The following is a 12,556-nucleotide window of genomic DNA, read 5'->3' as shown; positions in this document are numbered from 1 at the left end:
AGAGAAGCCAGTAAGGCAAGTGTTTTGGATGAAGCCCTCCTTCCTTCCCACATACCTGTTCCCAACACGTACACCCATCAGACTCTTATACGTAAAAAGGCTCAGAATCAAAACTTCCACAGTAAGAACTATATTCCATTCAAAGACCTACTTGGGTACAACCTCCATTTAAGCAAATCCTATCCTCTAACCAGATTAAGCCTAAATCCTGCACTGCAGCAGCCAGAAGGAGCTCTCTACAAACTACTACGGACTGATTAATTGGGGATAGAAGATAGCAAGTCTGAGTCTTATCAAATTCTTTCTAATGCAAGAAGTCCTTTCTGGAGGAAAACTCCCCTCTCATACCCAAATACTGAAGGTACCTCCCCTTAACTGGCTAGCTTGAGTCCCCCACAGTGAAGTGAACCCTGCCTGTGGTCAGTTTAACTGTGGCCATACAACTTTCCTGCTATTGAACATCACAAGTACTGGTGGCAAGGAGAGGAAAGGCAATCTCCGTTCAGTGAGGCGCTATGCAAACAAAACATCACAGATCATGGCAAAATCTGGCATTACCTCTCTCTTACTAGCTCTAAAAAAGTGTTAGTAGTCACACATCCACCAGAAGATACTAAAAGGCAAGGAAGGGCACGGGGTGGTGAAAGTTTAGAGAGACTAAGAAGCCAAGTTAATTTTCATAGGACTTCTTGCCTTCATATTCAGCAACATCTGATTTGGCCACAAAACAGTTTAAAGGGTCTTATACTAACACTTTTTCAGGATGAAAATACAGTCTGGCACTTACGTGTTACAGTGCTCCCAGCAAGTTTTGGGGACATAGTTTGGACCTGTGAATTGTACAGGGTACATACGTTCTGGCTAATTGAAGGTAAAATCAAGCGTGAAGAACATTTGAAAAAGTGGAATGTGAATCTTAATTACAGTTAAAAGGCAAACCATGGAAAGTCATCTTATGGTGGCATCACAGCAGACAAGAATCTGAATATTTCATACAGATTTGTCCAACACACCTCTCTCCTCCTCCCTCCCCAAAATGAGCCAAAAACCTAGTAACATGTACACTCACTTCAAACAATGGAGAGGTCCAGGAGAAACTCTAGTTACTCGATTGACACTAGGACCATTCACAGTGTTGAGATGGACTTCAGAGATGTAGAGAGTCACAGAGGAGGACTGCAATCGTGTTTTTACAACTTCCAGTGGACATGTCAGAATTGCACCAACAGTACCTCCACATCTGCAAAAAGAAATAGGATCATCACATTCTTAACTGCAAAGAAAGGGAAGGATACATTAACATTATACTCAAGACAAATTGCAAAAGGTGAAGAAACAACCGGAACATGCATGACAATGCTGCCATTATTTGCCCTTGAAGGCAAGCAAAATTAAGTCAGTTTGTTAACCCCACAACATGGAGTGAAAATTTAAACAGACAAAAATAAAATTTCCCAAAGTAGTTAAGGTGCACAGTCTTCAGTACATGCTGTTCAAATCAGTTCTGGAAAGTAGCTCAGTATGTGAAATGTTTAACTTCTTATGGTAAATTTTAACTCTTTTTGAGTGTTTAGTGAGCTCCTGACCACAAACAAGGTGCCAAAACTCCTTAAGAGTAGAAAAGATTTATGCACTATGCACACAGAGCTACATGTAAAAACTGTGGTGTGGCAATATAACAAAATTAAAATAATTATGAAGACATCGTCAAAACTCCATTTGTACTTTGGGAATCATACCATGAAAGCAACAATTCTGAGTGTTTCCTGAGTCTACCCATTACTAGATTCTGAGTACAGAATATTGTAGAGTAGAACCTGGGAAGCCAAAAGAGCTTTAAGTGGCTAACCAGGTGAAGACACAGATTTTGCTTGTCTGCTGCTCATTTCTGTGAGCCAAGCCAAGGCAAGCCAAGCATGACTTGTGCTGACAGTGGAGCTACTCCCATACTGCTAGAGCAGAACAGAGCCAAGAACATACTGCCTTTTAGCAGCTCTGCTCAGAGGATTCTTCTGGTGCTTGTTCATAACTAACTTACTAATATCTACACTCCTATCTGTTTAACTATGATCACATAGAGCGTCTCAGGGAAAAATATTAAATCCATAAATTCTGAGAACAACCCCAATTTCCTTGACATTACCGTTACAAAAAAGTGCTCCCTTGAACCTTTTCTGAGATCAGTATTCTTAACTTTGCCAAATATCTTAAAACTATAATAGGACACTATATGCACTCTTTAAAAAAAAAAAAAAAAACACACACAAAACCCCCAATGCCAAACCCAGATTTAAATTAGGGTATTAATAAATGCTACTAACAACTCAGTCTGAAATCCAGTAATGCACAAGTACAATTCATACAAAATTCAAAGGGCCCAGCATTTACTTCTCTGATGTAATAACTAGAGCTGATGTTTAATTCTGACAAGATACTTATCAGCTATTTTGTTGTAACACAAGAGGGTCAAGCATCCCCAACAACTTCAAAAAGCTGTAAGACTTGTTCAATAGTATTTTTTAAATAATATCTTCCAAAATGCAAAGGAGAGTTCATTACAAATTAGGAGTAATAGCTAAGACTCAACTTTCACAGAAAGGTAGCTTTTAGTCAGTTGACTCTCTTCTACTGCTGAGAGTACCAGAACTAATGGTAGTTGTTAGCACAGCACTGCATCCTAAAAAACTAATCTGTTTGTATGTATTGAACTGACAATACCAAACAGCTGCAAAGTAAGATAATGTTTGATGATGTTCACTTAATGCTCCATTTAAACCTATTGACCTAGAGGTATCCTATTACTAAGCCCAAAGGCATCTCGTCCCACCCCTAAATCCAGCATTAGGCTGAAGTCTACTCTCTTCCAAGTTTTAATTGAGGAAAGAAATCAAGTTTCTTAGACTAGGAAAAAAAGTGTTCTCACAGGAAGATGGAAGACAGTCTTCTACTGTGTGCTGTACACATGCAGTAACAGACTGATACAGCTTTTAGAATAGCATGTTTAAAACATCTCTGAATAAGCAATTCACTTGCTTACTCTTCTAATGGTAAGCTACAAATACTTTTTAAAATAAGAGTTGCAGGAAAAGACACTAGATGTGCTAATACTTATTTTAGCCAGTGTTGGAAGCAGTAGAAGCCTGTAACATGTAAAGGTTCATGACATGAATACCATATGAGAACCATAGGTAGACCAGCCCTGAAAACAACTTAACACAGAGCTTTAGAGCTTGAGCATCTATCTTCAAGACAGACAGCAAGTTACTGCATTTCCTGCACTGCACCAGCAGACACTGCTGTACAGTAACATGCCTGTGCAGGCAATGTAGGAAGTTTGGTTTAGAGTTTATTTCCTTTCTTGCAACCCCCCTGTTTCTGATCCCCTCCAGCCTACTCCCTTTTAGATCTTTCTGTATTGATTTTGGATAGGTTACATGAGGACTTGTTTTCGAGCAACACTAATAGCAAGAGAAAGCACGTGGTATGGTTTATATTAATGAGATAAATACTATGGAAGGGGAAAAAAGGAGGAGGAAAAAGCTTGGCCTGCATTCTTCAACAGGGCTTGGAATTTGGAGCCTTTAACACTACTGGCTCCATATCTATGTTGCACTGGAAAATTTTTCCAAGGTTGAATATTAACACTGAGTTGGAGCTTGTGCCCTGCATGCTCTCCTGCACCACACCCAAATCACAGGGGATGCCTGACTGCCACAGCACTTCTGTCAGGCATTCACTGTGGATGCCTTCATTCAGCAATGGATTACTAGGGAAGAGGACAGACCTACAGCTACTCAATGCTTGTTCTTTTTATGTCCAGCTGCAGCAAGAGTTGTTCAGTGATAACCATCTGATGTAACAGAAGCCAGCACTATTTTTTACATCCATCATAAGGATGCAGCAGACCAACTGCCTCCCTTTAAGAACTGCGCACCCTTTACCTGCACCACATTCTGCCATTCAAGTTATTTTAAATTATCAGCACTCTTGGCAGTTTCCTCCTGTTGTGTTGTTGGGTGGTTTGTTTGGATTGGTTTGGTTGTGTTTTTTTTTTTTAAGGCAGTTTAAGATGTCTCAACTGAACCTCAGTATGTTTTGAATATTTTCCACTATCGACAGTTTTCCCTCTATCCTCAAGATCTCAAATTGCTACTTCCAAATGAAGAAAGCAGAAGTTTTATAGTGTATGTGGTTTGGTATTGCTCACAAACAAGTCTTTGCAAAATCCCCAATTTCTACTTGTGTTACTCCATTTTATGTAAGACCTCACTGTCCCAGCCCTCAAAAAGCCCCATATAATAGAGAAAGCATCTGGAACTGAAAGATTAAAAGAAAAAGTCCCCAAATGTTGAGGAATCAGACCTTGCTCAGTAGTCACATGATCCACTGAGTTTGAACCAAACCACTAAATGAAAGCATAATCCAGGAACTACACTGATTTATCTAGTTCACATGAACTTTAAGATAAACAGTGCAAGGCTTGACAAAAATCTGTTTATGAGAAACTGTCAGTAAACATAGCTTGTAGGTAAACAAAGGAGAGAATTCAATAACTATGCACCCTGTACAAATAAGCAAATTCTAAGACTCACACCAGCTGTTCTGTCACCATCATCAATGACAGTGTATTTTACTTAGAAATATTTTTCTGGCCTTGTTTATTTAAAACACTACTAGTGTTCCATAAATTGCCAGCAGACTGCCACCACCATTCCTGCTACCCTCCTCACCAGCTCAAATCAAGGCCAGGGGAGTTTTTTCAGTTTGTGGCTTAACACAAATTAGGGAGTAGTACAGTTTGGAAAAATATTTTATTTTTAAGAGTAAGGAAATTATTAGATTTCTTCTCAATAACACAGGTGGGGTGTTGTGAACAACAAGAAATTTCTACCACTTAAAACCCCTCTGCACTTCAGCATCTCCAATCATGTACTAGGACCCAACAACTGTGACTCGTGAGAACGCTTACTGCTGTGTAACACTTCCTCCAGGATTAGATGAATTTCACCCAGGAGATTTAGTGGGCAAGCAAATACACCCCCACTGACAGAGTATAAGCTGGAAGAGAAGGGCAAAACCTGAGACACTCCTGCATCTGACTGTTTACAGCAGTTTCTAATGAATGCTCTTCAGAAAACCACTTGCTCATCTTACCTATCCCAAATTTGACATTTGCCCCTAATCAATGTTTACTACAAGCCTTTTTCAGCTTTGCCTAGTGAGTAGAAGAAAAATTTGTAAAACTGACTTTCATCAGAAACACCTGATCATACAAGGGCATGCAAATCCACCTGTAGGTCCTAAGAAATTTGAAGGGAAGAGCAAAGTAAATCCACAAAAATAAATACACAGGTGAAAAAGGAAGACTAAAATCCCACTGCTATTCACACAGTCAAGTTAGAGAATTAAATCCGCAGCTTAAAGTCTACAAGAAGGCACAAGAGACAATGAAACAGATACAGAGACATACAGTTATCTAACCTGCAGGATTGTGACAAACTTAAAACAACAGTAAAACTAAGAACAATTGTCTCTAGTTGACATCTCCTGGACACAAGAATCTAGGAAGATGACAATACTCTCCTAAACTGCAGCTTATTCCAGAGAGCACCCATGCCAAAAAAACCCACCCAAACAACAACAAAAAAACCACTCAAATATTTAATTTGATCCCTAACATGCATTTAGAAGTCCATCACCTCACCGGATTAACAGAAACAAACCTGAAACTATTTGGTCTTTAAACTCTGCTTTAAACATAGACACAGTATTAACAACCATTTCCCCCAGATAAACCTGTATTATTTGTGAGACGCTGCAAGGAAAGAAATACGCACATGCTTCAAAAACCTAGTCCGGTTTGGCATTCACATCCCAGGTTCTGTTTCCAGAGACGGCTGCGCAAGAAAACCTTCTTTTGTTGTTGCAAGTTGAGGGTATATGCTAAGGAATCACTGCCTTTGTCCAGAGTAGTTGAGTATCTCCTACTGTTACCTTACACCCCTGCAAGTAAAAGCAGAGACAGCTCCAGCACAGATGAGGGTCTCAACTTCAGCCACTGGACTGTCTATAAACACTCCAAAGCAGATCAATATTCTCAATGCCAGTGTCAGCTGACCTAGAACTGAAAATGTTAGTGCAAGATTTTTTTTTTTATTCCTTCAGATAATTATGTATTTTACACAAATAAAAGACGAGGCTGCATAGTGCTAGTCTCAGATTCACCTTTCACAGTATTTGTAACCACATCCTCAAAGACTCGAAGATAACCCTTGACCCTGTTATCTTTGGTCTACATTCATTCATGTATTTTACCAGCTGCTTCTCTTTCCTATATGAAAATGAAAGTTCCATGCGAATACTGACTGCCAAGAGAAAAAGCAAGAAAACTGAGGTCCAAACTGTCAAAAGAAACAAAACCCAAGCCACTTGCAAACAGAACTTGTAATCTCTTCACCATTTACTACCAATTCAGGTCCCAAATATATCAGCAATTTCATAGAGCTGTCTTCTAACACGAGTAACTTTCACATCAACAGATAAAGTTGCAGGTTTGGGTATTAAGTTTACAGTAGTCCTGTTTTGAGGGTATTTAAGGGCTTTAGCAAGTACAACATTTAGAAACAGCAAGAACATATCTTATTAATCCTGAATTTGTGGGTTTTTCCTGTTGTTATACTGCTAAACTTGTATATTATACACCTTTCCATCTTTAGTATTAATATTATGACGAGGAGTACTGGCAGCCAGAAACCCTAAACCCCCTTATTCACCAATGATGTTTCTTTGCTGAAACTTAGAAAGTATAAATTAAGCTAGCATCCTTAAACTAAAAATACTAATCAAACTTGCTATTTCTAATTAACAGCATAAAAATAAAATTTCCCTGATATGCTGACGTATAGAAACCTACAAGTGCAACGGGAAAAACACCACAACGGGAACAAGCATCACTGGGTTCCATTATACAAAACAAACACCAGCACATACAGTGTAGCTTCTATTAGGAACCAGAGTAAATAAGTATTTATAACAACATTTGTATTAAGCAGAAACAGCTAAAAACATCAGTCATCTAGAAGGACATAGGAGAAACACAACAGCTTCAGTTTCTCAAGTACTGACAACAATTTTCATGCAATTTGGTAACCACATGGAGCAAACCCCAAGCTATTCAGTGCTTTAAACAAGCACTGCCTTATTCCCCACAGAAGAGTACCTGAACACAAAAATAACCTGAAGTTTGGACAGGAAGGTACCGACCTTCTCCTATGCCTTACAACAGGAAGAACTCCTTCTGAAAGACATCCAGGGTTATGCAAGGAATGTATATTAGGGTAGAGGGGAGTCCAAGTGCTTGGCAACTCAGTTATGGCTCAAGGGGCTATTTTCTGAAAGGGAGAAAAAAGCCCCTATCATCACACCACCTACTATATTGTTAACTAATATCTTCCTAAAACAACAACAAAAAAGGGTCTTTCACCTTTACTTCATACATTTTAACAGTACATGATCTTGCTGAAGAATTCAAACGTTTACCTTAAATATATTTTCTGAGTCCTAACTGCAGTCCAGCCACTGCAGGGATTTGCTAAGAACCTCTGTCAGAAAAAGTGATTTAAATTACAGATCAATTTGAGACAGTTCTATAATCAAGACAAACAGACTCCTCCCTATACTCCCTCATATATTAAATTAGAAAAGAGCCAACTTTCTGCAAGAAAGACCACGAGTAAAGAAAGAATTAAGAAGTAAACTTGAGACTGTCCAACCCTGAACTCAGAAAAGCAGCTGTCCACCTCATAACACCAAACGGTCCCACCTTTTGCTGAGGAAACAAAGCCCACACAAGTTCCCATGCCCTGATGGAAGTTTGTATGATACAGAATTACTGTCATAAGCTTTCTGGAAATGAAGAATAAATAATGAAAACCTGAAATTATTTTCATTGCCAACACCTGAATTTTCATTCAATGTATCAATTCTGATTGCAAGCACGTACGTTCAAAACATACTAATCTTCCCTATATAGCAAAGCATTAAGGTCTTTCTAATACTTTTTTGTTGTTGTTTTAATTAGTCCAGTAAGTAGAAAAGCATATAACTGTGTAACTTACATACTTGAACTAAGTGTTCATGTAAAGCCCATGTTTCAATCACAAGACTTTGTAATTTAAGGATGCAGAATGTTCAATTGATTCTTCTTCTTGGTTTGGAATAAAAGCACGTGAGTTTGTTACCAACATGCTGTCCACAGTGACAACATCTGCTGTTTGACCAGGAGATGGAAAAACAGAAGAAAAACAAAAAAATTGCATCATAATTCCCAAAACAGAAGAGTTCCAAGCAATGCAACCAAGTAAAAAGAAAAAATAGAAATAGAAAAAGAAAAAAATAAATATAAATAATCAAGTTTCACCCAAAGCCCAATTTTCTATCATGATCCAATGCTACAAGTGCCCAGCTAGTTCCTGCTCCCACAAGGACAAGATACTGTTAGCAAATGGAGCTGTGGTGACTACATGGTTTGTGGAAACAGAACCTGACAAATAGGGGTATCATGACAAAATACAAGCTAAGTAAGTGATTTCAAATGTGTCACAGCATGAAACTGAACTCCAGGTATACTAGTTATCCATTCAGGTATGCCTCCTGCAATTACTCTTCAGTACAGAGTGCAAAGTGGCAGTTTTGAATATAGCCTAGAAAACTACACTTAAGTGTCTTTAGGCAACAGTAAAGCTACTGCATGGAACAAATTACTTACAAATTCTATCAGTTAAAACTGCTTTTCTTTAAGGAATGTATTCTTAAAAGTTAGTAACCTCTTTTTTTGTTAAAAAGGAATTCCTTTTCTACCTTATTTCCTATAGGAAGTGTGATGCTCTTCTCATGCTATGTATTTTCTACTTCTAAATGTGATTGCTGTTTTTTTGTTGTTTTTTTTTTTTTTTTTTCCACATATTGAAACTCAGAGGATATCCTATTTAAAAAAAATCAAGAAGGTCCAAGTAGTACCTGGGGCAGGAATTGTATGCAAATGAAGTCGTACTTTGTTGATGTATTGGCTAATGCATGAACTAGTCAGGCAAAATCATTCAGATGATCTTTCTTTTCTAGAAAAGAAAAGCACCACTTCAATTCAATGATGGTGCTAGAAACTACATTAAAGCCAAAATGAGTACTAAATTATTTCTTTTTAGACTTGGAATTAGTATGTCTATCACAAAATATTGGTTGTATTTACAATTAACATGCAGTTATGAAACAGAGATGGGATTCTTAAAAATTAAACTACTTGAGTAAGAATTACTTTAGAAAAACAAAGTAGTAATTGCTAAGTAATTCTCTCACCATCACTCCCCCAGTGGCCTGCACTCCTAAAAGAGTCTATCAAACCTGTTGGAAAGGGAAGGATGCAGAGATAGGAAAAAAGGATTGAGAGGAAAAAATATTAGAAATATGAAACTAACTCCCAACATAAACTTCTAACAGCCCAGAAATACTGCAGTTTGACAGCTGCTGTTGAACAGGTCATGAACCAAGCCAGGCAGCAACAGAAAAAAGATCTCAGGATGGCCCCACCTACATTATTAAAACACCAATGCCATCAGTTATAGTTTCTTTGCAGAAAGCAGGAACTGAAGACTGAACTTAGACATTACAAAAAAAGACCACATTGAGATAATCATGCTGTTCACATAATCTCCAGTGATACCTAAAGGAACGACACTTCCTTTAAGTTTCACTGAAGACTAAAGATCACTCAGGTGATCTGTAGCCCATCGTGCTCACAAAGAAGACATAAGATGACCCTGAATAACTTTCCTACTGCTAAATGTGACCAAATATACACTGTTAGCTTTGCTCAACTAAGGTTACAGGAAATGTGTGGCTGGCACATGAGGAAAAAGCAATCAGCCTTTTCCTCAGAGTATACCCTTGACCCAACTGGCCAGCAGCTAACCGTGGACCAGACTTCTCTGTGAAGGACAGGAATGAACTAGTTGAGCCGAGGAATCTTCACCCAGTCTTAAGTTTCATGTTTATAAACTCATCTCTACCATCACACACAATTCTGCTTAGTAATATCACCTTTGCAGAGCTATCAAGGTAAAGTGCTACAATAACACAACACTCCTACTGCTTTTCTAAACGTTTACAAGGATGTGAATTCTGAAGAATTCTACCACATCTTGGGCTTCCTGCTGCATAATCCCTCTCAAAAAGAGTGCCAGAAAACAAGGAGGTGAAGTGTCATCCACATAAGCACTAAATCAGACATGTAACAGTGAAAACCTGCAAAGCATGCTGGAAGCAGAGAACATGCTCATGTGTATCCAACTCACCCAGACCTGCTCAGAGTAACCACCACATTCTTCCACCTCAAGCACCCCAGCCCAGAGCCCACAAGTACAAATGGAAATCCAAGCTTCAAGCTCTATCTTGGGATGCAAAGTATGTTCTCAGTCTGTCACGTCCCCCACTTCTGCACAACCATGCTCACTACCCAAATACACTTTCATCATAAAGCCAAACAGGATCCCCAGCTTTCTCTTTTAAGCTCAGTGCTCTTCCAACTTTATCCCTGGAGAGACCACAGGCTGTGTAACTGCATACATCCCAAGCATTACAAAGACGATGACAGATTAACACCTTCAAAGGTATAAGAGGTACCTCAAACCTAACCAAGGCTACAAGGGCCACATCTTTACTTCTAGCTATATTCTTCCCTCTGATTTCTTCTGTCTTTGTGGCCAGAAAGCTGCATGACCACAGTGAGCCCCGCACTTAAAAGCGGTACACACTAGAGCACTGAAATGCATTCAAGTGGCCCTTCGACACCAGAGCTACTCGCCAGCCATTTCTAGACGGCTGAGAAGGACAGGTGTGTTTGGGCTGCTTCTCCGGCGGGATGGGGGAGCCCATGCACAGAGGGCTCGGGGTGTTTCTCCACAGAAACGCCAGATAAGGGATAAACTCCCGCAAGGACAGTCAGAGGGAATGGCCTATTATTGAGGTAAACCTTCAGCCCCGCTTCCCCAAGGGCCCACGTACCACCCGCACACTGCCTACGGCAAAACGCACCGCCCGGGTCGGGCCGGCACCGCAGGCCCGCGCAGGCTCCTGGCTCGCAGCTCGGCTGGGCCCGAAGGCGCACCACCGGCCCGGGACAGGCCCGGAAAGGCCTCAGGGCAGCGGGCGGGCAGCAGCGCGCGGGCAGCGCCTCAGCGCGCCCCCCCCCCCCCGGCCCCAGGGAACCCCCTCTCTTCTCCCCACGCGCCCCCTCAGGCACAGGGAAGGGGCGGCGGCCCCTCGCTACCCTACCATCCCGGTGGGGCCCCCACGACGACGCCGGGGAGCCGCTCCAGGCTGCGGCCGAGCCCCCGGCCCCGCACAGCCACGCCCCACCGGGCCAAGCCACGGCGTGCGGGCTCGGCAGCTGGGCAGGACCCCCGCAGCACTAGAGATGGGAAAACCCCGCGGGTACCATTTCCAGCGTGACAGCGGCGGGGGGGCGCTGCAGGGCGGCACCTAACACACACCCCACTAGTGCGGCAGAAGAGGGGGTGGACGGGCGGGCCCGCCCGACAGCCGGGCCAGGCAGCGGCTTCACCTACCCGCCAGCGAAGAGATGGACCAGGGTGTCTCTCTGGCTCATTCTCGCCGCCTGCGCCCGGGCGGAAGAGAGGGAGGGCGGCCAGGCCGCTCCCGGCAGGGCTCAGCATAAATACGCACCGCGGCCGCGCGGCTTCCGGCGGGGAGGGGAGGGGAGGGGAGGGGAGGGGAGGGGAGGAGAGGAGAGGGGGGGGCGAGCAGAGGGGGCGGGCTCCGCCTCACGCTCGAGGCCGCTGCGGCACCCGTCCTCATGAATATGCAACAGCCCCCACCCCAGGTAAACAGAGGCCGCTATTGGCTGGAGGGGTGCGGCGTCACCGCCGCGCTCCGCCTCATAAGCTGGGGCAGGAGGCTGTTAACGGCTGCTGTGAGGTGGGAGGGACGTTCCTGTGGTGTCGCTGCTCTAACGGGCTCGGTCCTCCGGTGCGTGAGGTGCTTTCCTGGTGTCCTGTTGTAAATGCCTCCCTTAGGAGCCGCCTTTCCTTTTCCCCTTCTGTTCTGGCGGGCTTTACGCGTGGCTCTGCGAGGCCCGCGGCCCGCCGCGCCTGGTGGCGCCTCTCCTGAGGGAAGGTCGTACAGCAGCCACTGACAATATGGGAGGAGGGACGTGAAAAACGAACCCTGTGCCCTCTGTGTCCAAAAGCAGCGGTGTTAGCGAGACACGTACGGGCCTTAGTTGTTTCATCTTGTTTTTTGCGTTATAGGTCTTACCCTCAGCTACTGAAGCAATGTATCTCCCCAAAGAGGCACCCAAACACTGGCTCCTTGAGAGTGTTTCAGAAGTGAGTATCACGGCTTGGATGACTTTGTCTTGTTTTTCTTCAAAAATATAGGGGTAAGGGAAAGCACATAATGCTACATAGGAAAAGTCTTAACGTCATGTATAAAATTGTTGCTTGAGTCAACATTTTGAAAACCCAAGCACCTAAAAGCAAAT

At 42.3% G+C, this 12,556-nt stretch overlaps 1 protein-coding gene across 1 annotated transcript in view; it reads right to left on the bottom strand.

Annotated features, from left to right (window-relative positions):
- The window catches only part of SLC25A36 (solute carrier family 25 member 36), a 36,175-nt gene extending 24,422 nt beyond the window's left edge, over positions 1-11,753 (bottom strand). The window contains exons 1-2 of the mRNA XM_082487018.1: positions 11,622-11,753; positions 1,070-1,240 (exon numbers count right to left, since the gene is read on the bottom strand). Coding sequence (XP_082343144.1) covers positions 1,070-1,240; positions 11,622-11,662 — 212 coding nt within the window. The 5' untranslated portion in view covers positions 11,663-11,753. The remainder of the gene's footprint in view (positions 1-1,069; positions 1,241-11,621) is intronic.
- Positions 11,754-12,556: the final 803 nt, after the last annotated feature.

This window comes from Vanellus vanellus (genome assembly GCF_965231255.1).
Source record: "Vanellus vanellus genome assembly, chromosome: 8".
Taxonomy (NCBI): Eukaryota; Metazoa; Chordata; class Aves; order Charadriiformes; family Charadriidae; genus Vanellus; species Vanellus vanellus.
This window is presented reverse-complemented; position numbering and strand designations above follow the sequence as displayed.